Here is a 25,974-nt window from a genome sequence, read left to right as displayed (position 1 = left end):
TGTTAAAGCAATAAGAGTGTGAGAAAGTATACTTAGTAGGGACTTATAAAATGTCTAGAATTTCTAAGTTAGAAAACTAAGTACTCATGCGAAAATATAAGGCATACATTAGAGTGACTTTACTATTCACGAAAAACTTATAATGTTTTAAGTCTAAAATGACTTAGAATGTTTCAAGTTAGCAAAGAAAAGTAAAGTATAAATGCCAACAACTCGGTCGTACGAGAAAAATATCAAAGCTGCTAAGCAGCAATTGTCTTCACAAAAGTATAAGAAAAAAGAGTAAACTACTGGCCAGGTACAAAGTTTTGCTGGTTAGGTGCAAAGTTTCCCTAGTCGGGAGAGCAGATACAACTTCCTTGGTTGGCTGAGCATGTATCATTGGTCAAGTAGGAAGCTTTGTGGTCGGGTAGGAAGCCCCTCTGGTTGAATAACATGTTTACTGGTCGGGTAAACTGGTCCCCGGCTGGTCAACATTGTCGTCAACATCTGGAACCTCCTCTGGTCAAAATAATAGAGCAGGAGAGGCATGCACCACTCCAGCTGGAAGGGTCGCCTCCTCAACGGCCTTAGCTTCACATTTAGTAAGCTTTTCTGCCTTTGCCTCTTCGGAGAGAAAATTAAGGTTGAGAGGCTTGTTTAGCTTCCATATCTGATAGAAGCGGTTGAAGCAGATCTCTTCATAGCGAGCCAGATCAACTTTCTTGTCTTGTTTCAACTCTTCATTCTCATGAGTCATTTTCTCTAGCTAGTCAGTCATTGACTTGTTGGCCTGGATCTGCTTGTTATTTTCATCAACCAACTCCCTCAGAGATTTGTCCCAATTTGGCAATTATTTTCTCTGCCTCCTCATTGGAGATCTTTCTCAGATTTAGTCAGAGTTTCAATCTTTGCTTGGGCTTCCACCAATTGATCATTCAAGACCTTCACCAGCTCCTTATAGTCGACTACTCAGCGTTGAGCATGACTAACAGTGATTAGCCTTTGGAGTAAATAATCGGAAAAGTATTCAGAATAAGAACAATCAATAAGAAAGTGAGTGTTTCTGATAAGATGCTTACACTCATAATTTGAGCAAGGCCTTTGTGAAGGACAACTTCAACGCTTTGTTGGGGTAGAGTCTCAAAGGTCTAAGTATTCGTTGAGTGGTGAAGAGTATGGACTAGTAAATCTTTGTTGTACTCACCAGCAATGCGAAGGGGCTCACTTAAGTCAGTCGTTCAAGTAGTTGTTAAGCTAGCAGAAGGAGGAATAGATGGAGGAGTCAATCGTGGGATAGTGATAGGCTGGTCAGATGATCTCCCCTAGCTGCTCGGTATAGTCTTCGCAACCTTGCTCGGAGGGTTTGAGCTACTACCTTCACCAGGTTTCCTCTTTTGGGCAGAGGAAGTGTTGAATTTCTTAAACATGTCTGGATCTGTAAAAAAGTGAAGCGCAAAACTGGTCAGTGGAAATGAGAGATAAATATAAGTAAATGAAAATTTTACTATGACCACATGACTTTACAGATTTCACACAATCAGTCTAAAAAAAGTTATTTACAACAAGAAAAACTATGGTAGAAAAACCTGAGTTCAGAATTTCATCGAGAATGTCATCTTCATCTTCAGACGATGAGTTGTCTTCTCTAAGAAGTTCAATGTTTTTTCCTTTCCCAAGCCTGGTAGGAAAGACATGTTTACGAGGATATAGAGGAACTCGTTCCCTAATAATAAGATCACCTGGTCGGTGTGAGTAGGGAGATGGTCCAGGAGAGAATTGGTCGGTCACTACTTTGGTATCAAAATTTGACTGGTTGATTATGTTTTCTTCTTCAGTAGTACTGCCTTCTATGATGCTTTGTTTTTTTGGTAACCACCCCACCAATCGAAGATTCTCCATGGTGACCAACTGCCTAACATCTTTCTCTTTTGTGGGCATGTTAGTAAGTTCTTGTGCTCGGGAATACATTTCCTTGGTTGGTAAAGGTTGATGAAAAGGGCATGCATGCATAAAAGCCAAGTTGTTGGCCCTAATGTCTGGAGTAAGAAAGTATTCCGTGCAATATTTTCTAGGATTTGATTTATGAGCGATACCATGGAGGTACTCAACCCTTTTTGCCTATGAAAAAGGTGGAAAAAACCTGTATTCTTGTGGCTGGGGTTAGTCCTAAAATAGAACAAATAGTGTACCTCGTGAGGAGTAGGTGGATTCCAACCCTAGAAGTGATAGAGAATATATAGAGCAGACAGTGCTTGGATTCCATTTGGAGCTATCTAGAAGGGAGAGACATTGAAGTAATCTGCTACTGACTGAAAGAAAGAATGCAGATGGATAGTAGCTCTTGCATAAATGTGGTATCTAGACAAGGCGCAATAGGCTCCACCAGGATTATTAGCTCTCTGGTGAGGTTGAGGACATATCACATTTATTCCTTCAAGGCCCGAAGCCCAAATGTGTTTATTGAGCATTTTGGAGTTGAGTTTGGAGGCTTTAGCTATGAACCAAGAAGGCGTGCCATCTTCATCTTTTCTTGATTTTAGAGTAGCTGTTTGTTGAATCTCAATTGTAAAAGTCTGGGTAGCCTTTTTCTTGGGTTTACCAGCTTTTTGGACTTGGCGAGGGGGCCTTGAAAAATCTTTAGTTTGAGCTTCTTCTACAAAGTGTTCTCTAGCTAATGGATCTCCTAAGGGAGTCGATTGGATTTTTTCACCCTCATTGGTTGATGCTGATGTTGCTGCTTTAGGAACTGATCTTCATGAAGGAAGTATAAAGCTGATCGCGGAAGGATTTTCTTGAGACGACGAAGACGGTCTTCCGGGGTTCGTTGGCTTGGAGATTTGGAAGAAGAATCACTACTAGAAAGGGTATCACTTGAAGCAGAAGCTGAGGAATCAGAGTTTGTTTGGTTGTCACCTCCCCTGTAGTCAAAGCGATACATCTACAAAAAATAAGGGGAGGTAAGTAAACCAAACATAAAATAAGTGCAAAGCAAAAATATTCACCACTAAGTGAAAAAATTTCTTTGAGAAGTGAAATCAATTTATCTCAGATTAAGACATTTTTTGGGAAATAATAACAATTTGAGCGATTCACAAAGAAAAAAAGTAAAGTGCTTCGAATGCCATGTGGTGTTCCAACGGCTAGGTGGTGTCCGAACGGCTGGGTGATGTCCGAGCAACTGCGTGGTGTCCGAGTGACTGGGGTGGTGTCCGAGCTATTAGGTGTGTGTCCGAGTACCTGGGTCGTGTCCGAGCAGGTGGTGCATGTCTGAGCGGCTAGAGGGCTATTTGAGTTCCAAGGGGCTGAAGATGTCCTAGTGGTTATAAGCTAAATGGAATCCGACAGGCTAAAAGGTATGGGCACATACCCGAGGGACTAAGTGTGACAATCTGAGCAGCTTAAATTGGTATCCGAGAGTCCGGTCAGATTCAACAATACTGCATGTATGGGTGTTGTGCGATCAGGTATATAACTTGGCACAAACCCAAGCAGTTAAATGACACAAGTTGCAATGTATGAGTTATCTAAATGGCAACTTAGTAGCATAAATCATTCAAGCAAGGTGCATGATCCACATTGTTTGTAGTTGGTTTCGAGGGGCCAAGAATGCCCGAGCAGGCTTGGTGGGTTCCGAAGAGCCAAGGTAGCCAAGGAAGCCTGAGCGACTTAGAGTGGGTTTCGAGGGGAAATGAGTGCCCAAAGCAGCTGAAAGTTCCCAAGGAGCCGAGGCATCTCAAGCGGCTAGGTGTGTGATCGAGTGAACGAGCATGTTCTGAGTAGCAGAAATCCGAGGAACCAAGACACCCAAAGAAGACCCGATCGGCTGGGTGTGTCCGGGGAGTCACGGCACCCGAGTAATGCGTGGTCCGGTCGGCTAGCAAGTGTCTGAGGAGCTAGGGCCTACCTGACCGGTTAGGCATGTGTTCCGAGCAGCCAAGGAACTTGATCGAAGCAAGACAATTTGAGTAGGAGAATGCCTCTCCGATCGGTCAAACCAAAAAATCCAGGTAGAATTTAAAAAAAAAAGTTATCACTTGGCAAGCACAAATTCTCTAAAAAATGTGGGCACAAACACTGTTTACCCAAAAAAGATTCATATGATGACGTGGCAAGACCAATAAGTACGTGGGATGCGCGTGACCATTTAAGCCGAATTCACTCGGCAGAAGGTATATTTCATGGGCGACCAAGCTGGTCGCAGTATATCAAATAATTTCTATTGATATGTGATCTCTCATTTATGTAATAGTTGTAATTTCCATTATTATTTGAGATACGCTTGTATTAAATGTAATCAAGGCCCATCGACCCATAAGGAGATCCTTGAGCCTATAAATAAGACTCAAAAGGTTCATGAGAGGGACTTTTGGGGATGCTTTTGGGATGTGGAGAGAGAAAATCATTATTTTTACGCAATACCTTGTATCTTTTGTTGAGCTTGTGAAACTCAGTAAACCCTAAGTGGACGTAGGTCTTTACCATCACTTGGGGTCGAACCACTATAAATCTTTGTGTCGTTTATCTTTTTGTCTTGAATTCATCTCATTTTTGTCATTTTACTTAACTCCGTCTCGTTGACCGAATCAAGGATCAACATTTTGGTGCTTTCATTGAGAGCTGAACTCAAGACCCCCATGAAGAAAAATGATGAAAATAATTAGGAAAACTGGGCAAACTTCTGGTACTGCGCCAACCTAACCACCTCTGCAAGGGGTGGCTGAGGATGAGCCACAAGTGGGATTGGAAAAGGAGGAGATGGATGCTAAAACTTTTAGAACGACTTTGATTGTGCTGCAAGAAGAATTAGCCAATTTCAGAGCTAATAAAGAGAATGTGGCTGAAACAATGGTGTTGCAACAAAGGGAAATTGATAGGCAGCGCCAAGAGCTAAATGAGCGGCAGGCTGACATGGACCGCTGGCAGAAGGATGCCACCACTGCCTTGGAGGCAGCCATTCAGTTGGCCCGGGGACAGCCATCGCTTGCCTCCCAACCGGATCAACCACCTAGTACTCACCCGCAACAAAATCCACAATCTGATCTTCCCCAGCATTACCACAATCCGCCACAACCGGCAAACCCTCAGAGGCTAGAACAACCTCCTGCTGCTCAACATGAGAGTCCGTTCTAGGATCCTGAGCAACATCCACCCTCTCGCACTAGTCGAGATAATCTCAAGTAGCAAAGGCAGAATAGGGCCAGGCAGCATCCTAGAAGCCCTAGATTCCAAACGGTTGAGAAACAAAACCCCCCGAGCAGAGGACAACGTCCTTCTGCGAGTATAAGGCAGGTGGAATCAGGCTCTGCGGTCTGGGGTCCCCCATGACATAATAATGCCTGGGGACCTACCGACCAATGCAGGCCTTCACCTACCTATCGAGACTTTCCAGCAGGGAGAGAAGGAAATAGTGCGAACAGTAGGTCGCATCGTCATCGGTCACAATTTAGAGATGGCCATGACAATAATGAGGCGGATTCTGGCAGGAGGAATGCTGGTTGGCGGCGAGAAGAGAGGGGCGAAGAGCAGAACCCTCTGCCAAGGGAGAACCAACCAGTAAGCCAAAATGCTGGGGGGGGCAACCTAAACAGCCCAATGTCTTTGATCGACTGGGTGCGAGCGAGGAAAGGCGAAGAGAAGAAGATCTGAGGGATGTTCTTAATGATTGAAGGGAAAGACACGATGAGTATTTCCCCCCAACACCGGTCGCTCCAATAGTACCAGATGTTGTGCAGGCTTAGTTAGATGCTTTAAATCAGGACGTCCAGCAATTGGTTGGGAACCGGACATCCCATATAGAGTTTGATTGGAGAAAGGGCACTCCATTTGTGCAAAGAATTGTGATGGCAGAGACTCCAAGAAAATTCAAAATGTCGGTCTTGCCCAACTTCACTGGATTAGAAGATCCTGTATCTCACGTTAACAAATTTGAGATACAGATGGACATCTAAAAGGTGTCAGATGATGCTTGGTGCATAATTTTTCCGGCAACTTTATTCGAAACTGCTCAGGAGTGGTTTTTTAAATTCCCTCCGGCCAGTATAGTTTCTTGGGAAATGTTTGTAAAGGAGTTTTATGGATAGTTCTATGCTGGTCGGGTTCATCCAACAGAGTCCAATCAGCTGGTTGAAATACGCCAGAAGGAAGGAGAAACTCTGAAGGGGTATGTTCAACGATTCATGCGAGCATCTACTAGGGCCAAGACAGTTGAGGATGAAGGGAAGATGATGGCTCTTACTGCTGGGGTACGACGCCACTCATCTCTTTGGAACAATTTGCGGAAGAATGGAGTCAAGAGTACTTAGGAATTTTTGGATCAAGCAGACAGGTGCATCATGCTCGAGGAAGCCATTGCCAATGAAGGAAAGCCTTCCACAGACGACCAGGGCCTGAATGAATCTCTCGCCAAAGCCGCCAATGAGTCTGAGAAGACCAATGGCAATGACAAAAATAATGGGAAGAATTGGGGTAAAAGGGTGAACCATGAGCCGACGACGTCCGATAACAAGCACCTGAAACAAAATAAATACAAGCCGAGGTTCAAAAATTATACGACCCTAATCGATAGCAGAGCAGAAGTGTACCAGGCCACTCACACAATTGTTCCCTTCAGGTGACCAACCCTAATTAGGAAGGACATATCTAAGAGAGATACTACCAAGTTTTGTCATTTTCATAACAATTATGGCCATGACACCAACGAGTGCAACCAGCTCAAGGATGAGATTGAGTTCCTTATTAGACAAGGACACCCGAGGAGGTATGTACGAGCAGCTGGAGGCTCTCAGCGAGAGGCTCAAGGAGGCAACGAGCAGGCACCTGTACGCCAACGCTCGCCACCTTTACAGCCAGCTCCACTTGCTGGTACATTGTTGACCATCTGCGGAGGACCACACATAACAGGTGATAGTGGGAAGGCGACGGAAAGATATGCCCGAACCTTACGTCATGACCAGGACATTGAAATGTTGAATGTAGAGGAGCGAACTCCCAAAAAATCTCGAATAGAGGAAGAATCGATAACTTTCTCCGAGCTTGACGCTCAACATGTTCGATTCCCCCATTCAGATCCTCTGGTCGTGGATGTCCAGATTGCAAATATGATGGTTAAGTAGGTGTTAGTAGATACAGGAAGCTCAGTCAACATTCTGTATAAATCTTCACTGGAAATGATGAAATTGTCAGTGCAAGATTTGGAACCATGCAACCAAACCATTTATGGTTTTTTTGGCGAAGGGCTCGCACCAACTGGGTCGATCAGGCTTCCAATCATAGCAGGAACTTCACCTGCAAACAAGACATTACTCGCTACTTTCACAGTAGTTGATTGTCATTTTGCATATAATGATGTGATTGGAAGGCCTATTCTAGTCGACCTGTGAGCTGTGACCTCTGTCTGGCACTTACACATGAAGTTTCCAACCAATGTTGGAGTGGGATTCGTGTTGGGAAACTAGTGAGAAGCGTAGGAATGTTATAATTCCTCGATCACCAAGGCAAAAAGAGGCAAATTGGGGGAAAAAGCCGAGAAAAGGCAGATCAGGTGAACATGTCTCCAAATAGGGTGTTGCCCAAAGTGAGGATAGAGACTTAGATCCTCGCTTTGGGAATTTTGAAGAAAATGTTGGACCCATGGAGGACCTCGAGGAGGTCCAACTAGAAGAAGCAGATCCGACTACGGTTGTGAAAGTCAGTAAAAACTTAGAGACAACAACAAAAAATAAACTGGTGGAATTTTTAAATGAGAATCAGGAGGTGTTTGCCTGGTCGCATAAAGATATGGTTGGGATAGACCCAGCGATGATCAGCCATGTCTTAAATATAGACAAAAGTTTTCGACCTGTACAACAAAAAAGAAGGCTTCTTGACAAAGACAGATTGAAGGTGCTAAAAGATGAAGTCGAGAAGCTGAAGGAAAACAGATTCATTAGGGTAGCGTTTTATCCATCTTGGGTCTCTAATCCCGTACTAGTTCCCAAGCCGAATGGCAAGTGGAGGACGTGTGTGGATTTCACAGACCTTAATAAAGCTTGCCCGAAAGATTGTTTCCCACTTCCAAGGATCGATCAGCTGGTCAATGCTACATCAGGGCATAAAATTTTATCATTCATGGACGCATACTCCGGGTATAATCAAATCAGTATGCATCCACCTGATGAGGATCACACTAGCTTTCGAATAGATACATGACTTTACTGTTACAAAGTAATGCCCTTTGGTTTGAAAAACGTTGGTACGACTTACCAGCGACTGGTCAACCATATGTTCAAAGAGCTGATTGGCGTTAACATGGAAGTATATGTCGATGACATGCTGGTTAAGTCGAAGAAAGCTGAAGAACACATCGAGGACCTTCGAAAATGCTTCAACATCTTGAACAAATATTAGATGAAGCTAAACCCTCTCAAGTGTTCTTTTGGTGTTGGATCATGGAAATTTTTAGGATTCATAGTAAACTCGTGGGGAATCGAAGCTAATCCCGAAAGGATTCAGGCCTTGATCGAGATGCAGTCTCCTGCCAAGATGAAAGATGTTCAAAGCCTAACTGGGAGGATCGCCACCCTGAGTAGATTCATATCCAAGTCTACAGACAAGTGTGTTCCATTTTTTAATCTACTCAGAGGTAACAACAAGTTTGAATGGACAGAGGAATACGAGCAGGCTTTTCAAGCGCTAAAGTCCCACATGTCACAACCACCAATCTTGTCTAAGCAGATCAAAAAAGAAACTTTGTTCATCTATTTGGCAGTCATAGAATATGCTGCTAGTACTGTTTTAATCAGAGAAAAAGACAACGTTCAGAAAGCAGTATATTATGTGAGCAAGAGGTTATTGGGAGTAGAGTTGCGATATCCACCCATTGAAAATTTAGCCTATTGCTTGATTCTGGCCTCAAGGAAGTTGTGGCCTTACTTTCAAGCTCACCCCATCGTGGTGCTCATCGACTAGCCATTACAGCAAGTCTTACAAAAACCAGAAGTCGATGGTCAATTATTACAATGGGCAGTCGAACTAGGGAAATTCGACATTTCTTATTCTCCACGAGTAGCTGTGAAAGGGCAAGCTCTAGCAGACTTTGTCGCAGAATTCACCAGGATCCCAATTAGCGAACCGATGGAAGAAATGGAAAGTCAAAATCAAAATCCTTCCTGGAAGTTATTCGTAGATGGCTCTTCCAATGAGCATAATGCGGGAGCAGGTTTGATCTTAATCACACCCGAAGGACATCTGTTCCATTGTGCAATCAGATTCGACTTTACAGCGTCAAACAATAAAGCCGAGTATGAAGCCCTGCTCGCAGGATTAAGACTAGCTAAGGACATGGATATAAAGTCACTGGAAATATATAACGATTCCCAACTAGTAGTTAATCAGATTACAGGGGAATATCAGGCTAGGGGTCTTAAGATGGTTGCTTATTTGAAAAAAGCAATGGACTTATTAGCACAGTTTGGAAAGTATACTCTCCAACAAGTACCTCGCGATCAAAATTCGAATGCTAATGCCTTGGCCAAGTTAGCAAGCGCTAAAGATGCTGACACCTTGAACATAGTGCCAGTTGAACACTTGTCAGCACCAAGCATTCAAGTAGAAGAGTATTCACTGGTGATTCAAGCGACCGGCACATGGATGATACCCATCATCAAATATCTCGACCAGGGATTGCTACCAACAGATGATAACAAGGTGAGGACGCTTTAGAGACAGTCGACTTGATTTATTATGGTCGACGAATTTTTTATAGAAGAGGATACTCAATTCCTTTGTTGAGAAGTATTTCTAAGGAGAAAGCCAAGGAACTGATGCAAGAGGTCCATGAAGGCTTTTGTGGAGATTATGCTGGGGGCAGAGTTTGTCGAAGAAGATCTTAAGGCAAGGATATTTCTGCCTTACCATGAATGAGGACTCAATGGATTTCGTTCGAAAGTGTGACAAGTGTCAAAGATTCTCCAAGATACCGCAAGCAGCCTCAAATGAGCTCAAACAGATGCAAAGCCCATAGCCATTCACAATTTGGGGGATTGATTTGATTGGGTCTTTACCTACGGGAAAAGGGAACGTCAGGTATGTAGTAGTTGTTGTTGACTACTTTACAAAGTGGGCTGAAGCTGAGCCATTAGCAATGATAACGACCAAGAAAGTATTGGACTTTGTCATAAAAAACATTGTGTGTCAGTATGGGTTGCCAAGGAAAATTGTCTCAGATAATGGCACACAATTTGATAGTGACCTTTTCACTGATTTCTGTGAGAGGCATGAGATTATAAAAAGTTTTTCATCAGTAGCTCATCCGCAAGCAAATGGAAAAGTTGAGGCTGTCAATAAGACTCTGAAGGACACACTGAAGAAAAGGCACGAAGAAGCAAAAGGTGCATGGCCAGAGCAATTACCAGAAGTACTTTGGTCGTATAGAACATCCCATCGAACAGCAACAGGCCATACTCCATTTTCCTTGGCTTATGGGTGTGAAGTCATGTTGCTTGTTGAGCTCAACCCACCATCACATAGAAGGTTGACATACGATTAAAGCACTAATGATCAATTATTGATGGAGTCCTTGGACTTGGTCGATGAAAGGCGCGAGCAAGCTCAACTTCGAGTAGCAGCTCACCAGCAAAAGGCCGCTCGATATTTTAACTCTAAAGTACGTGAAAGAAAGTTTAACATGGGAGATTTGGTACTTAGAAGAGTTTTTCTCAACACTCGCGACCAAGCTGCTGGAGTGCTTGGACCAAACCGGGAAGGTCCATATCAGATTGAAGAAGTTCTTCAACCAGGCACATATAAACTTGCTCGCTTAAACAAAGATCTCATTTCTCGTTATTGGAATGGAGAACATCTGCGCAAGTATTATCAATAAACAATTCTTTTTAAAGAACTGGCTTGTATTAATTTCACTTTTTACAAGTTTATGAACAAGGGCTAGTCAATTACATGATTGGTCACTTACAAGTGTAAGATCAATTTTTGATCACTTGTGTAGACACGATTTTGTCCAATTATTACGAGAAATAAAAGGAACTGTGCGCAACCAGTTATTCTTGCCAAATTATTTTATTTATTACAAGTATTTGCTCATTACGTGTGTTGTTTTGTTATATTACCATTTTTTATTATGAGTACGCGAGCAGTAATGTTCGAACAGGACTTGGTAATGGCAAGTGGCCGAGAGCACTAAGCTCCTCAATCACTTAGGGGGCATATAAGATACTAAGCAAGCAAATCATATCAACAGGCATATGTAAACAACAAAAGCAAAATAAGGGAAAGCATACTACGGTACTTAGAGTATTTTTCAAAAAAATTTAGTATAAATTTTGTAAATTCAAAACAAAGTGTTATGCTAAGTTCGGTCATACAAATGGATGTTTTAATAGTATCAAATATTATAATATCAAAATGAAATGTTTTACACCGCGAGCAGTTATTACTCGAATTTAAATTAATAAATTAAAAGAAAGGCTGCCTGGAGCAGAAAAATTGTCCCAAGATTGCGAACCGTAGTTTGCATGTTCCAGTTACAAATATATATAAAAAAAGTATTTAAATCACTGAGCAGTAGGAGGATCTGGCTGGGATTGCCGATCGACGGTAGTCCCCGTATCCTCTTCAACAGCTTCGGTGTCAGTCGCCAAGGAGATTTCAGGGGATTCCTGAGCTTTCTGTTCCTTCGCCAGACGAGCGGCACACTTCGCCAGTTCATCCTACTTTACCTACTCGGGAAGATAGTCGAAGTTCGCCTCTGGATTGTTTTTCCAGAACAAGTAGAAGCAGTTGAAAGTCGCTCATTTGAACTTCTCCAAATTGCGAGACTTAGTTTCCTCGAGCAGTTTAACTCGTCCCTCCAGCTCAGCGGTTTCCTTTCGGCTGATCACCAAGTCATCTTGAAGTTTGGTGGCTTCTTTGAAGTTAATCTCCAAAGCCTCCTTAAACTTCTCCTTGATGGCAGTAGCTTTGGCCACCGACTCTTGACACTTCCTTAACTCCTTGCTCAGGCTGGCAATTCTAGCCTCGACCGCCTTAATCTCCTTGGCATGTCTGAGCTCGGCCACCTTGATCTCCTCGGTAAATCTGGCCTCGGTCTCCTCAGCTCGATGCCAGCTATGCCCTATGATCTAGATACCCTACGAGGAGAAAAAGAAAAGTAAACCAATCAGGGGAAATTAAAGAAAGTGTTGTTCGATTAAAGAAAAAAGAAGAAATACACTTACACTGAGGACTTCATACAGCCCGCGGCTGATAACCTGGCTGTTCTTTAGCGGAGGGAGATGAGAAAAGGCTTCCTGGCCACGACGATGCCTGGATAGCCTTTGTAGCTTCTCATGGGTAGCGTTATAGGCACTACCCAGCAGGTTGTTGGCCATGGATCTCCCCACCTGCTCGAGGGGAAGGCGATTGCGAGGAGGAGGATGAGGAGTTGTAGTCCTAGATGGAGTGGGCGCTAGAGGGTCCTTTGTTTGAGCCCTTTTCTTGGAGGGATCATTACTGCTCTCCCCAGGGTGCCGCCTGCTCGTTTTCTTTTTTCTTTCAGGAGCTTCCACATTTGTGTATATGTCAAAGGCGTCCTCGGAAGGCATGACTGCAAGACAAAAACAAACGATCAGACAATATAATTTAAAGGAGTAAGGGAATAATGAGAAGGGAAATTCTAAGTAATATACTCGAGCTATTTTTACTGGTCAATATATTATTTATAGAACTATTGCTACACTCACTCTCTGTCTCGAAGAAGTCTGAATTAAAATTACTGGTTGTAAATTTAAAGTTATCATCCATGTCAAATAAATGATAGGGATATGCAAGCTATCTAAGAGTGAGAGGTCTATACCGTTCTCGTCAGAAGACTCGAGTACACGTTCGGTATACTCTGGTAGATTTTGCTTACCCATCCCATGTTGGGCAGAGGCAGCAGCAGCCCGAAGGTTGCTGGATGGTTCCCGGATGGTCACTCCTGTTGCCCACCGTCTCGAGGGTTGTGACACATCTTGTTGTTGCTCGGGGATTTCCTCTCCAGTGGCTGTAATGCCCTGAAATTCCTAATGCGATTTAATGGCTGGATTAGTAGGCCGGGAGGGCCATAACTGTTTAATTATGCCATTAACTGAAAATATGCATGTTTATGTGAATTATATTATAATATGATGTTATATGCATGCATGTGGGTCCACATTTGATTATTAGGGTGTTTTGGTAATTTGGCCCGTTGAGGGCATATTTGTGTATTTTGGGTGCATATTGTGATTTGTGAATGAGATCCCATTATTATGGAGATATATTCGAGCTATTCTGCATGAGACGGTCTTATATTATAAATTAGCGGTTTTGTCATAACGGGGGTCTTTTATTGGGATATTGAGTTATGAGAATGTTATTTGATGATAAATTGGGAGTTATTGAGACCAGGAGGAAATTCTGGAAGTTTTGGCTATAATGTTCCTGGGGGTGTTTTCGGGACCCCGAGCACTAGGTTTTATTTGAGATTACTTAAGCTTGAAGTAGCTTGTCAGATAGAACCGTACGTTAGAAAACCTCTCGTTCTCTTCTCGTTAGTTCATTTTACTGGTCGAGGCACTTTCGAAGAAATCTCGAGTTCTAGGAGTCGGAATCAAGCGAGGATCGAGGCATAGCGATCCTAGGAAAGATTAGAAGTTTCTTGACCAAAGGATTTGACGAGAAACAACCCAATCAAAGGTAATCTAAGTTTTAAGTTTTGAGTTTTTAGAGTTTCTAACCTTCGAATTGGATTTTGTGAATCGTTGAGTTTTTGGTTCGTTTGAGCCTCGAGATTTGATGGTTTTGGATCATTGGGAAGCTTGGGAAATTTGATTCTTGGATTTGGAAGTGTTTAGGTATGTTTTTGGGGGTGTTTGGGATGATGGAAAATGGGTTTATGGCTGGTTCTGGGTTGGGGGTCGCGGCCCTGTTCTTGGGTGCTGCGGCCCTAGCTTGAAGAAGCTGGCGGAGCGATTTGGCCTTGCTAGGCGCCACGGACCTGGGTGTAGGGCGCCGCGGCCCTTGCTCCTGGAGTGGCTGGGGGCCACGGCTCAAGGTTCTAGGGCCGCAGCCCTTGGTTGGATTTGAGCCAGTTTGAGTGTTTTGACCTCGGGAACTTAGTTTTAGGCCTCGGGATTGTTCCTACTACCCGGATTAGTGGGGATTGATGTCCCGGAGGCTAGATCTTGGTTGTTGTTCATTTTATTGATGGTGTCCCATATTTGGTTATGACTAGGTGACAGCTAAAGGACTAAAAGTCAGATCGTTCTCAGGGGTTGTTCTTTTATTCATTCTCGCTCGAATCAGAGGTAAGAAAACTGCACCCTGTGTATATGACATGTATGATTGTTGTTGAGGCATGTTGGTTGAAAATGTGGACAATGATTGCATATTAAATGCTAGCGAACGTTATTTACTTGTGTATGGCAGTGATTAGTCAGGGACGACACTGGTCACGTATCACTGACCTAAGAGTCAGAAACGGCATAAGTGTCCTGAACGCAGGGCCGAATGAAGATTAGATCTAATCGATATCAGTGTTGAATGAACCTAAGGCATTAATGCTATACCGACCCTAAGTTCGATGAAACTTATAAGCATTTTGCTAGTCTAGGACTAGTTACTCAGACCCAGGGCCTAAGGCCTAGGTGACTGCTTGTCACATGGATAGGGAACAGAGTTCCATGGTTATGACTCTATGGTCATGAGGTAGGTTATGTTGGTGACTAGTCATCATGCACCTAACCTGTTTAAGCTAGTGAAAGGTTCACTTATCTGTTAAGCCCCGGTGACCCTATCGTCACATGGCTAAAGGGAGCTGTACCCATCTCAGTGACTTTTCTAATTGTCACTCCTTTATTTTGGACTGATAGTCCTGAATGATTATTATGATCATTGTTGATATTATTGTTGGAAAAACTCTTTGCAGGATCTTTATTTATTTTCATTCAATTTACATATTATCAAACAAACATGCAAATTCCTAGAACATGCTCCTATGAAATTGATACAAATACATAGTAAAGTAAAAACTTACATTACGCAGCGGAACTGGAACAACTCCATCCTTCAATCTCTCTAACCCTTGATTCCTTTCTGTAGCAGAGTATTATCAAGAGATTGAACAAGATCAGCAACACAGTCTTCCTCACCAAGCCTTTGATCAACCTAGAACTAGTGTGGGCTGGTTCTCAACACATGAGATAGAGATCTAGAAAAGAAGAAGAAGAGATTGTGACTAAGAAAGGATTATAGTGTCTAGGCTTTCACTTACCCAAATCAACTGAGACTGACTTGCTTATTTATGAAAACCCTAGATATCATATTCCTTATATAGGCAACTTAATGAGATTTATTTAAATTTAAATTAATTAAAAATAATAAACAAAAATAAAAGCATTGGGCTGCTATAAATAGACTTGGGCCCAATCTCTTTGTTTTGAATTTAAATCTCAACTGGGCCTAAATTCAAAACTTTTTATTTATTTATTTATTTTTTAATTAATTAATTAAATCCTTATTCAAATTAACTAATTATAATTTGAAACTTGATTTAATATTATTTATTTATATTGATACCAATTTATCAATATTAATAAATTTACCCAAAGATTCTCTTTTATTCTCTAAATCTCATATCTCTGTAAATTTTCCAAAATTGACCTAGTCAACTTTAAAAATCCTAATTGATAATTAAATCAATTAATTGAGACATTCTAGATGATTTACTCAAAGGTGATGCCGGGACCATGGATCCATGAAATCAAGCTCCAACAAGTTACCGTGAATTTATTTACGAATAATTTCACTACCTTATTAATTCCTCGTGACTCCACTATAGACTCGGAATTGAACTCTTGAATTCATAGAACGTATTTTCAAAACCATAAATACGTTATCCATTGTTATAACCATTACAATCAGTCAATCCTTTATCGATGACTTACTAACGAGCTGGGTGGAAATTACCATTTTACCCCTCATCAGTATTTTATCCTTAACTCCCACTAAGTTCCTTATAAATGATATTTCCGTGAACTTAATCACAGAAATGAGATCTCAATCATTTAACCTTTTGAAAAAAGCAATTAAGGAAATCATCTTTTCACTTCTCATATAGAAGTTATAGATTTCGTATCTATGAATAATACTCCCACTCAATTACACTAATAAATCTCCAAGATGTAAGTATGGGCTAGACCGTAGGGTAAGCTGGTAACGAACAAGTCAAAAGATTTAAATAATATAATTAGCAGAATATTATCACTCAGAATTAAGATTGACTTAATATATGGTCAACGTTGTGACATTTTGAGTTGTAAATAACTTGTAAAAGTTTTTTATGGGCCCATGAAAAGTTTTATGCTTTAAATAAAACATATAATTTCCTTTTTATTGGTTTTCCACCTTAGCCTGTTAATAACACTTAAAAGCATGTTTTTAACCATAGGACTCGGGTAGCGAGTCAAATTTCTAGTTCACCGTAACTGTTCTGGGGTAACCAGGGCGTTACAGTGGCACTCCCCGCGGTGGACTCCCTCACTTCCTAGTGAGGTGCCAATAGGACGACTAGTCTTAGATTGCTCTTAGTAGCCAGCTCCTTGACGCTCTTCTCAATATTCGTCATGCTGGTCAGAGCTGCAGCCTTCATCTCCATCTCTGGAGTGGGGTCTAGTCGATACCATGGACCTAGACACAACATCAAGGTTCTAAGGACGGTGAAGGAAAAACTGACAGAAAATAAATGACTAGCGATTGAGAAATTTACCTCCTTGTGTGAAGGCCAGGTTGTCGGCGACCAGGTCTGTCGTAAGGAAGTACTTTCCTGCGTTGGATTTGTAGGTGGCGTCACTCAGGAATATGTGATCAGATTCCTGGTGACAGAAGTGGAAAAACCCTGTGTTGTTTTGGTTGGGGTTGGATTTGAGATCGAAGAGATAATTGATCTCGTGTGGTATAGGCACATGCCATTTTTTATGGTTGTAAAGGATATAGAGTGTTGATAGCACTCTATATTCGTTGGGTATAATTTGGAAGGGGGCGACCTCGAAGTAATTGGCCACCCCTTGAAAAAATTCGTGCAGGGGCAAGATTGCCCTTGCCTCAATGTGAAACCTCGACCAGGCGCTGAAGGCGCCTCCAGGCACGTTTGCCCTTTGGTTGGAGGTAGGTTTGACTAAAGTAACCCCAGGAAGACCGTACTTCTTAAGGTATCTTGTCACTGTCCTAGCCGATATGACACTAGGAGGCGCAACATACCAGTCAACTTTTGGGTCGTTGCGAGGCCGGGCTTTGGGTTGAATTTTCGGTGGTGCAAAATTTACAGGTTGAGGATCATTTGAAGGACCCTCAGTATCGGTTGCTGGTTGGTTAGAAGGAGAATGGGTGGTTTTCTTTTTCCTACGAGCTATGTGTTTAACACGACCCATGTGTGGCTAACGGTCCGGAGATTTGGTCGTGGGGTTTTGTTGTGAAGATGGAAAGTCAGAGAAAGGAAATGACGATTGCTCTTGATCTTCGAACAACAGCGCGAGAAGATCATTGTCTATTGGCCTCTCACCTCCCCAAGGATCGTGCACGAATATCTGAGAAGAGTAAAGGGGAAATGAGAATCTACGACCAATAGATAGAAGAAAAAGAAATGTAAGGATAGCGTTGCTCGTGTGTAAAAGTTAAGCTTTTATACGACCCACAACATCCTAACATAAACACTAAAAACATGCGAGCAGTTTGTAAAAACGGATCAAAAAGTGGAAGTGAAAAGTTTTTTCAAGAAAACTTTTCGACTCCGAAAAACAGGCGGGAAAACCCCAGTTTTTTTGAAAATAGTAAAATTGAATTTTCACTTCGATTTCGGGCCCTAAAACAGTATTCCCATTTTCCACATTAATTTCTAAGCCTCACCTAATGTTTTTTACTACCTAAAATTCCTAGTCTATCATGTTTCTGCATACGAACCCGATTACCCAAAGTTTTTTCTCAAGAACATTAAAAACCCAAACCAAAAAACTTACAAAATTTATTCTAAATTGTACACCAGAGAAGATGAGTTCAAAACTTACTTGGATTGCGGTTTTCAGAGAAATCACCAAGGTTGTTTCTCGGAGCTGATCGAACACGTCTCGGATCACCGAAGCTTTTTGGGTTTTTCTTGGGAAGTTCTTCTGAGTTCTCGAGGAGAGATAAGGATATGGTAAAAAGTGAAAAGTGAGAAAGGAGATATGTTTATACTGATCGTGGTGAAGATAAAGAGGTAATAATGGGGGTAAGATTTCGATGCATTGTTAATCGTATTAGCCGTCAAAATATTTTTGGGAAACTGTAAAGGTCATGATGGCTTACTTTTTTGAAAAGGCGTTGACAGACGTGACAGATCAGATGAATCGCTGGTCGAGTAAGTTTATTAAATGCTGGTCGCATTAAAATAAACTTGGGGGGCAAATGTTTACCCAAAAAAGGTTCATCTGATGACGTGGCAAGACCAGTACATACGTGGGATGCGCGTGACTATTTAAGCAGTTACATTTCTGGTCGACCATCGACCAGAGGATAATTCACTCGGCAGAAGGCATATTTTATGGGCGACCAAGCTGGTCATAGTATATTAGATACTTTTTATTGATATGTGATCTTGCATTTATGTAATAATTGTAATTTCCATTATTATTTGAGATACGCTTGTATTAAATGTAATCAAGGCCCATCGCCCCATAAGGAGATCCTTGAGCCTATAAATAAGACTCAAATGGTTCATGAGAAGGACTTTTGGGGAGACTTTTGGGATGTGGAGAGAGAGAATTATTGTTTTTACGCAATACCTTGTATCTTTTGTTGAGCTTGTGAAACTTAGTAAACCCTAGTTTGCTGATGCAAGTTTTCATTACATTAATAAGAACACTAAGTGGACGTAGGTCATTACCATCACCTGGGGCCGAATCACTATAAATCTTTGTGTCATTTATCTTTTTGGCTTGAACTCATCTCATTTCTGTCGTTTTACTTGACTCCGTGTCGTTGACCAAATCAAGGGTCAACAAACACGTTTTCCTATTCATGGGGCATACAAACAAGATCAAAAAGTGGAATTTCAAAGGTTCAACAAGTCTCAAGAAAATATCAAATGCTTATCCTATAGCCATGAACCCGAATGTACAATGTGGAATGAGAAATCATTTTTTCTTCAAAATTTCATGAAATTGGAGGAAAAATTGACTAACCCAAAGCTTAAACTACACTAAAACAGCCACAAAATCTTTATTTTACAAAGATTTATCACAACAATTCCAAGAATGCAATTCCAAAGGCATATACAAGTTCTAACAAGTTTTTGTGTAGAATTTTAAAGCTTAAAATGCTTGAAAGTAAAGATCAAGAAGAGAGAAACTTACTCAAATGGGTGGAAGAGCTTTGGGTTTCTTGAGAGTTTCCTTTGAAATTGCTTGGAGAGACATGGAGCCTTGATGAAGAAGTTGGCCACGGCAAGGAAGAGTGTTTTTGTGATGTTCCTTTTGGCTTGAGAGGGATAGGCATGCATGGGCCTATTTAAAGGAAAAGGAGGAACTATTCAATTACCCTAAAACTCTTAGTATTCTATTTCCCATGATTGGGACTGATAAGTGCCACTTTTATGGCCTGAAAAGTTCAGTTGTGGGTTTACTTGAAAAGGCGGGAGAATATAGAAAGTCATTTTTTGGAATTTTGGGACACAGAAAATATTAAAGTTACTGGTGAGTCACCACGTGGAGGCAACTACTAGGATATTCTCTGAATTTCTGATTGGCTATTCAATTTTTGGAGGTTTATTGGTCGGACTTTTGATATTTGTGAAAGTTACTGACCAGGTGGAAACTTTTGGATGACCTCAATAACATTTGGCTAGAGAAAAAGTTTATCATACGAGTAAATCATATGATAAACTTGGGGGGCAAATGTTATCCCCAAAATTTTGTTCGAAGACGTGGCAATCAGATGGGACAAGTGGCAATGCATGGTCAGTAAATGACACACTGATAGTCAATAAATATGTTGACTAAATAAGTGCAAAGGTTGGAAGTTGACCTGCGGAGTTGTGATATAACTGGCCAGGAAATAGATTTACCTGGTCAGGAAGTGACATGTCCGACCAGGTAAGGTTTTTGACCGACTAGTAATGTGTTTTGGCCGACCAGTATTGTGTTTTGGCCGACCAATCACTTCAGTAATGTGATATAGCCGACCAGTCATCTCATAGATGGGTTTCATCTGACCAGTCATCTCAGAAATGGGTTTCATCCAACCAGCTATGTCAGATTGAGGAGTGTAGCCGATCGGATGTGTCAGAATCTCAGGAGTTAACTGCCCAGTGACTTCTTCACATAATCTCAGTAACAACTTCAACCCGAATCGCTTGTAACCACCGCGCGAATCTCTCAGATATCCCGAAGTAATAACTATATTGTTGTAATTTGAATTTGTTTATTATTTATTAATTAAAGTTGGTTGAAACAACCAAAGACCCCGACAAAATGGGGATATTTTTAATGTACGATCCATGAGCCTACAAATAAAGAGCTCATGACATCATTGGGGGGATCTGGTCTTTTGGAGACTTTTAGACTCTCTAATTGTGAGACTTTGGGACTGTGGGACATTCTTGGGGCATTTTTTGAGAGATCTTAGAGAGAGAAAGCTTGTATTCTCTAGAGAGAGAAACTCTGTATTTTTCTACTTACACTTAAGAAACTCAGTTGACTCAGGTTCATCTGATCTTAAGTGTAGGCTACATATATCACAACTCTAAGTGGATTAGACTATTACCAACAAATTAGGGTTGAACCACTATAAAATTATTTATGTTATTTATTTTCTATTCAAGGTTTATTGTCGTTTTTGCGTCTACTCGATAATAGGTACATTAGATTAAGAGCAATGAAAACAAATGAATATGAATATGAATAGGATCTAAAATTGAGATTTTTCTTAAAAATTAAGATTTTTTTTTGTGAGATAAAAAAATTAAGAATATTTAGATAAAAGTAAAAGTAAAAATTATACCAAACAAGCTCCTAGAATGGAATAGGACAAATAATAATTTCCCCTCGAACTATGACCATTGTAGAGTCTTGCCCCCAAACTATAAAAATCATTGAAAATGTGCCATTTATATTGAACGGTTTGCTAATGTGATTATAGGCCACATGCATAGTTGCAGTACAAAGATCTATTTAACTAACTGAATCTAGTCGAAGTAGAGTTTGTTAGTGCTAAACATACAAATAATACAAATAGTAGCTCTAAGAATACAGATGCATACTCCAACAATATATCATTAGACCACTATTTATGTATGTAATTTCTGCTTAGACTCTCGAATCGCACTATATTAGTGTCATATCAGTGCTATATCAACAAATTATTTTAAAAAATGATCGGAATGCAATAGAAGACACATTTTTAATTTTTTTTATATAGCTTAGGGGATTATTGCCACGTAAAAAAATTGGGGGACAAAAATCTACAAAAAATCATAGTTGGAGGTGAAAAAAATATTATTTTTCTAGTGGAATAACATCAAATATAATTAAAAATAACAATTTTTTAAATGTGTATTAAGATGGTGTTTCCTCTAATTTATAAAAGAAATGATCATTATTGCACCAAAAACCAAAATGGTAGAAAACCCATGTCGACAAGAAATTCTTTAAACAAAGCATCCCACCCACCAAACGGGACCTAAATTGATTGTAGTTGTGTCCTACTGCTTACGAGTGTAATGATCTTTCCAGAAGTATCTATTCCAAAACTTGATAGACTCGTTTTGTTTAGGTCAAAAAGCAGAGCACAAAAAGCAAGAAGAAGAAGAAGAGGAAGAGTGATTAGCAACCATGTCTCGGATACTTGTTCAGCCCGTAGGTCAAAAGAGGCTCACCAATGTCGCCGTAGTCCGTCTCAAGAAGCACGGTAATCGCTTCGAAATCGCTTGTTACAAGAACAAGGTCCTCTCATGGCGTTCTGGCGTGTAAGCTTTCCTCTTAGACAATATATATTTATATATACTTGTTAGGAGTTAGTATAGTGCTGTAAAGAAGAACAAAAATGTTCAACAGATGTTTGCATCACTGCTGTGCTTATAACATTTATTGGAATTATCTTAGGACTGTAGCCCTAGTTTTTTAATGCAATCAATGTTTGGGGAAATGGGTATTCCACAGATACATATGATGGGTTATATATGTGTATATATATTGATTTGATGGGAAAGTAGGAGAATGTGTTTGTATGTGTAGTTGAAAATTTAAGTGATGGAATTTGGGTTTGAGACAGAGAGAAGGATTTGGACGAAGTGCTGCAGTCGCAAACGGTTTACTCGAATGTCTCGAAAGGGGTTTTGGCGAAATCTAAAGACTTGATTGCTGCATTTGGGACTGATGATCAGACCCAAATATGTTTGGAGGTCAGTTCAATTTGCTGATGATAATGAACTATGTTGATTTTTATTTATGGAAATGGTTGTGTTTTGATTTGGGTGTGGGGTTTTTTTAATCTTCAGATTTTGGACAAAGGAGAGCTTCAAGTTGCTGGGAAGGAGCGAGAATCTAAGTTATCCAGTCAGTTCAGGGACATTGCTACCATTGTTATGCAGAAAACATATAATCCCGAAACTCAGCGCCCTTACACCATAAGCATGATCGAGCGCCTTATGCGTGATATTCATTTCGCCATTGACCCAAATAGCGGCTCCAAGAAGCAGGTTTCAATTAATTTAGTTTTAATGTTAAATTTATGTTCTACTTATTGATAGTTGACAATCCAATGGACGAGTGTTAAGTTTCAATTCATTGTTATTGCTGTTCTTAAACACATTGTATGAATGCCTTTGTCTCGTCTTTGCAATAGCTGAAACTAATAGATTCATTTTGTTTTTTTCGCTCACTCATTTGTCTAATATTTTCTTGGATTAAATAGACATTAATGGTTTTTCTTTTCCAGGCACTGGAAGTTATTCATGAACTTCAGAAGCACTTTCCAATAAAAAGGTCTCCAATGAAATTACGGCTCAGTGTTCCTGAAGAAGGACTTTCAGCTCTCATGGAAAAGCTGAATGCATGGAATGCAAAAATGATTTCAAAAGATAAATCAGGAAGTCAGCTATCTTGTGTAAGTCTGATTTTATCATTCAGTTGTTATGTAAATGTTTTCTACTTGCTGCTACCAGGTCTTTTAAGTTTAGTCACTTCTCTTTCGCCTAGATTAACATTACTCTATAGGAGAAAACTTTCGTGTTTATATGTGCCAAAAATTCATGAGAACCCCTCGTAGACATGTTAAGTTTATCGAAAGGTTTGCACACCCTGCTAGGAGATTGAATTTATGATTGAGATCAGGCAATAGTTTTCAAGAAATGCTTGTTTTGACTTCCTATAACCTCATCAGAAATAGGGAAATGGTAGATGATACAAATACAAGCCCATCTTTCTAAGTTATTGGCTTGCAGAAAATGAATGAACACCATGTAGTTGGTTAAAGTTTTTATTTTCATTTCATTTATGCAAACAGTGACAGTTAGCTAATTAAGTCATCAACTATTTCTTGCGGTGACTTATTAAAGTCCAATTGATACCGAAGTCTCAGTTCTGGTGTTCAATATATTATTTTTGGCACAGATTTGTGAGTTGGACCCTGGTTTTTATCGCGACTGTGAGGCCTTAATGAATAATCTGAAGGGAAAGTTTGAAGTTCTTGCACTTTCCATTCATGCTGAAGGAGACGCTCATTTGGATCAATATGATGAGGAGGAACATGAAGCATCACACTCGCGCAAGGAGCTGACTGCAACTGTAGCAAAATTGAGTGACAAATTGCAAAAACAAACTATCTCCACCACCACAAGTGGTGGGAATGCTGCAGCAGGGGAAGGAAAGCAAAACAAATGCAGTACTTGTAATGCGCTCGTAGGCGATTCGAGTCAGTACAGAGAGCACTTCAAGAGTGATTGGCATAAGCATAACTTGAAACGCAAGACTCAAAATCTCGCCCCTCTCACAAAAGAAGAATGCATGGCTGACATTGAAATTTGCGACTCCAAGGCAGATCTGAAGGAATATTCATTCTAGATTGGTCACTTTCTGCATACTGAGTACAGGATCTGTTGTATACCTTATGTCCAATTTTGTTTACTAAATACATTGTGTAAATGAAGTTTGTTTGAATCATCTGGTTTGAGCTGAAAATTCCTCAAGAAAGACTTGAAATATATGTATGAAAACTTTAAGCATACAACACGCTATTCTAACTTTTGGACCCATACATAGTACACTATTCTCTTGACATTAGGAGTCTTTGGGTTTGAATCATTTTTGGGATTCAAATATACCTCTTCTATATAATAAATGTGGAGATAATGGAAATTCTTAGTCTTAATGGTTTGTTTTATTAATTTTAACAGAGAATGTTAAATATTTAATGGAATATACTTTTAAAATTAACTTAAAAATAAATATTTATCAATTATATTAATATAAATTTAAATATTATAAAATATTATTATAATAATATTTAATATAAAGATACATATACAATAATTATATCAATATAAATTCAAATTCAAATGTTATAAAATATTATTATTATAATAATAATATATAATACAAAATTGGATATTTAATAACTATATTAATAGATATTTAAATGTTATAAAATATAAATATGATAATAATATATAATCTTATTTTTTTTTACTAATTATATTAATATGAATTCAAATATTATAAAATATTATTATTATAATAATATTTAATACAAGACTAGATATTTAATATTTATACAAATATAAATTTTAATATTATAATATTATAATAATAATATATAATACATAATCTTAATTTTAAATATTATAATAATATTTATTATAAGGCTACCTATATAATAATTATATTAATATAAATTCAAATTCAAATGTTATAAAATATCGTTATTATAATAATATATAATACAAAATTAGATATTTAATAACTATATTAATATAAATTTAAATGTTATAAAATATTATTACGATAATAATATATAATCTTCTTTTTTTATTAATTATATTAATATGAATTCAAATATTATAAAATATTATTATTATAATAATATTTAATACAAGACTAGATAATTAATATTTATACCAATATAAATTTAAATATTATAAAATATTATTATAATAATAATATATAATACATGATATTAATTTTTATTAAAAAAATTATCATTTATGTTTGAAAATATTATCATATTATATATATTTAAAAAAAAATCGTAAACAATATTTTGGTTTAATTTTTCATTTAATATGTTTATGCTATTCTTTTATATATAATATTATTTATTTATTTAAAATATTTATATAACAATGATATAAATTTAATAAATATAATTAATAAATTATATAAATAAAACTAAACAAACGACGTTGCTTGTATCTAGTATATATATAAAATTATAGGAGTGACTTTGGTGCAGTCAAGTGGCTTTTTTTGGCACTTAAATATTTTAATTTTTTTTTTAATGATAGTATACATTATAGTCATTTAAGACATCCTGCAAATTTTTAAGAAATTTGAATAATTTACAGTGTTGAAAACAAAGTTCAAATAATTTTTGAAAACAAAATTCAAATAATTTGTTGTACGCATGTCTATTTTTTTAATATAGAAATTTACACAAAATACCATTTTTTTTCCCACTTTGTTTCTTAATTACAATGGATCGGGAAGTTTTTCTTTTTTATGTTTTTCATTTTATTTTTACATTTTTATGGTACACAAATTAAACAATATCTATGGGATCCCATATGCATATAAAATGGATCTATATTATTTATTAATTATAGAAAAAAATTGTATCATTATCATTGTTATTATTAAATTTATGCTTCCTAGAGTTTTATTTCTTGTGATTTAGGGTATGTTTGTAGTATATATGAATTATATATAGCTAGTATATATCATCTTTGCTATATGGAACAACCTGACGGGCAAGAGG

At 38.9% G+C, this 25,974-nt stretch overlaps 1 protein-coding gene across 1 annotated transcript; it reads left to right on the top strand.

The window, feature by feature from the left end:
- Positions 1-21,631: 21,631 nt before the first annotated feature.
- LOC133803481 (uncharacterized) lies at positions 21,632-24,258 on the top strand. The gene is made up of 5 exons (XM_062241542.1): positions 21,632-21,970; positions 22,276-22,405; positions 22,502-22,702; positions 22,942-23,109; positions 23,616-24,258. The coding sequence occupies exons 1-5, from the start codon at positions 21,837-21,839 to the stop codon at positions 24,063-24,065; spliced, it is 1,083 nt and encodes a 360-aa protein (XP_062097526.1). The 5' UTR covers positions 21,632-21,836; the 3' UTR covers positions 24,066-24,258.
- The last annotated feature ends 1,716 nt before the right edge of the window (positions 24,259-25,974 follow it).

Source organism: Humulus lupulus, chromosome X, assembly GCF_963169125.1.
Source record: "Humulus lupulus chromosome X, drHumLupu1.1, whole genome shotgun sequence".
Taxonomy (NCBI): domain Eukaryota; kingdom Viridiplantae; phylum Streptophyta; class Magnoliopsida; order Rosales; family Cannabaceae; genus Humulus; species Humulus lupulus.
This window is presented reverse-complemented; position numbering and strand designations above follow the sequence as displayed.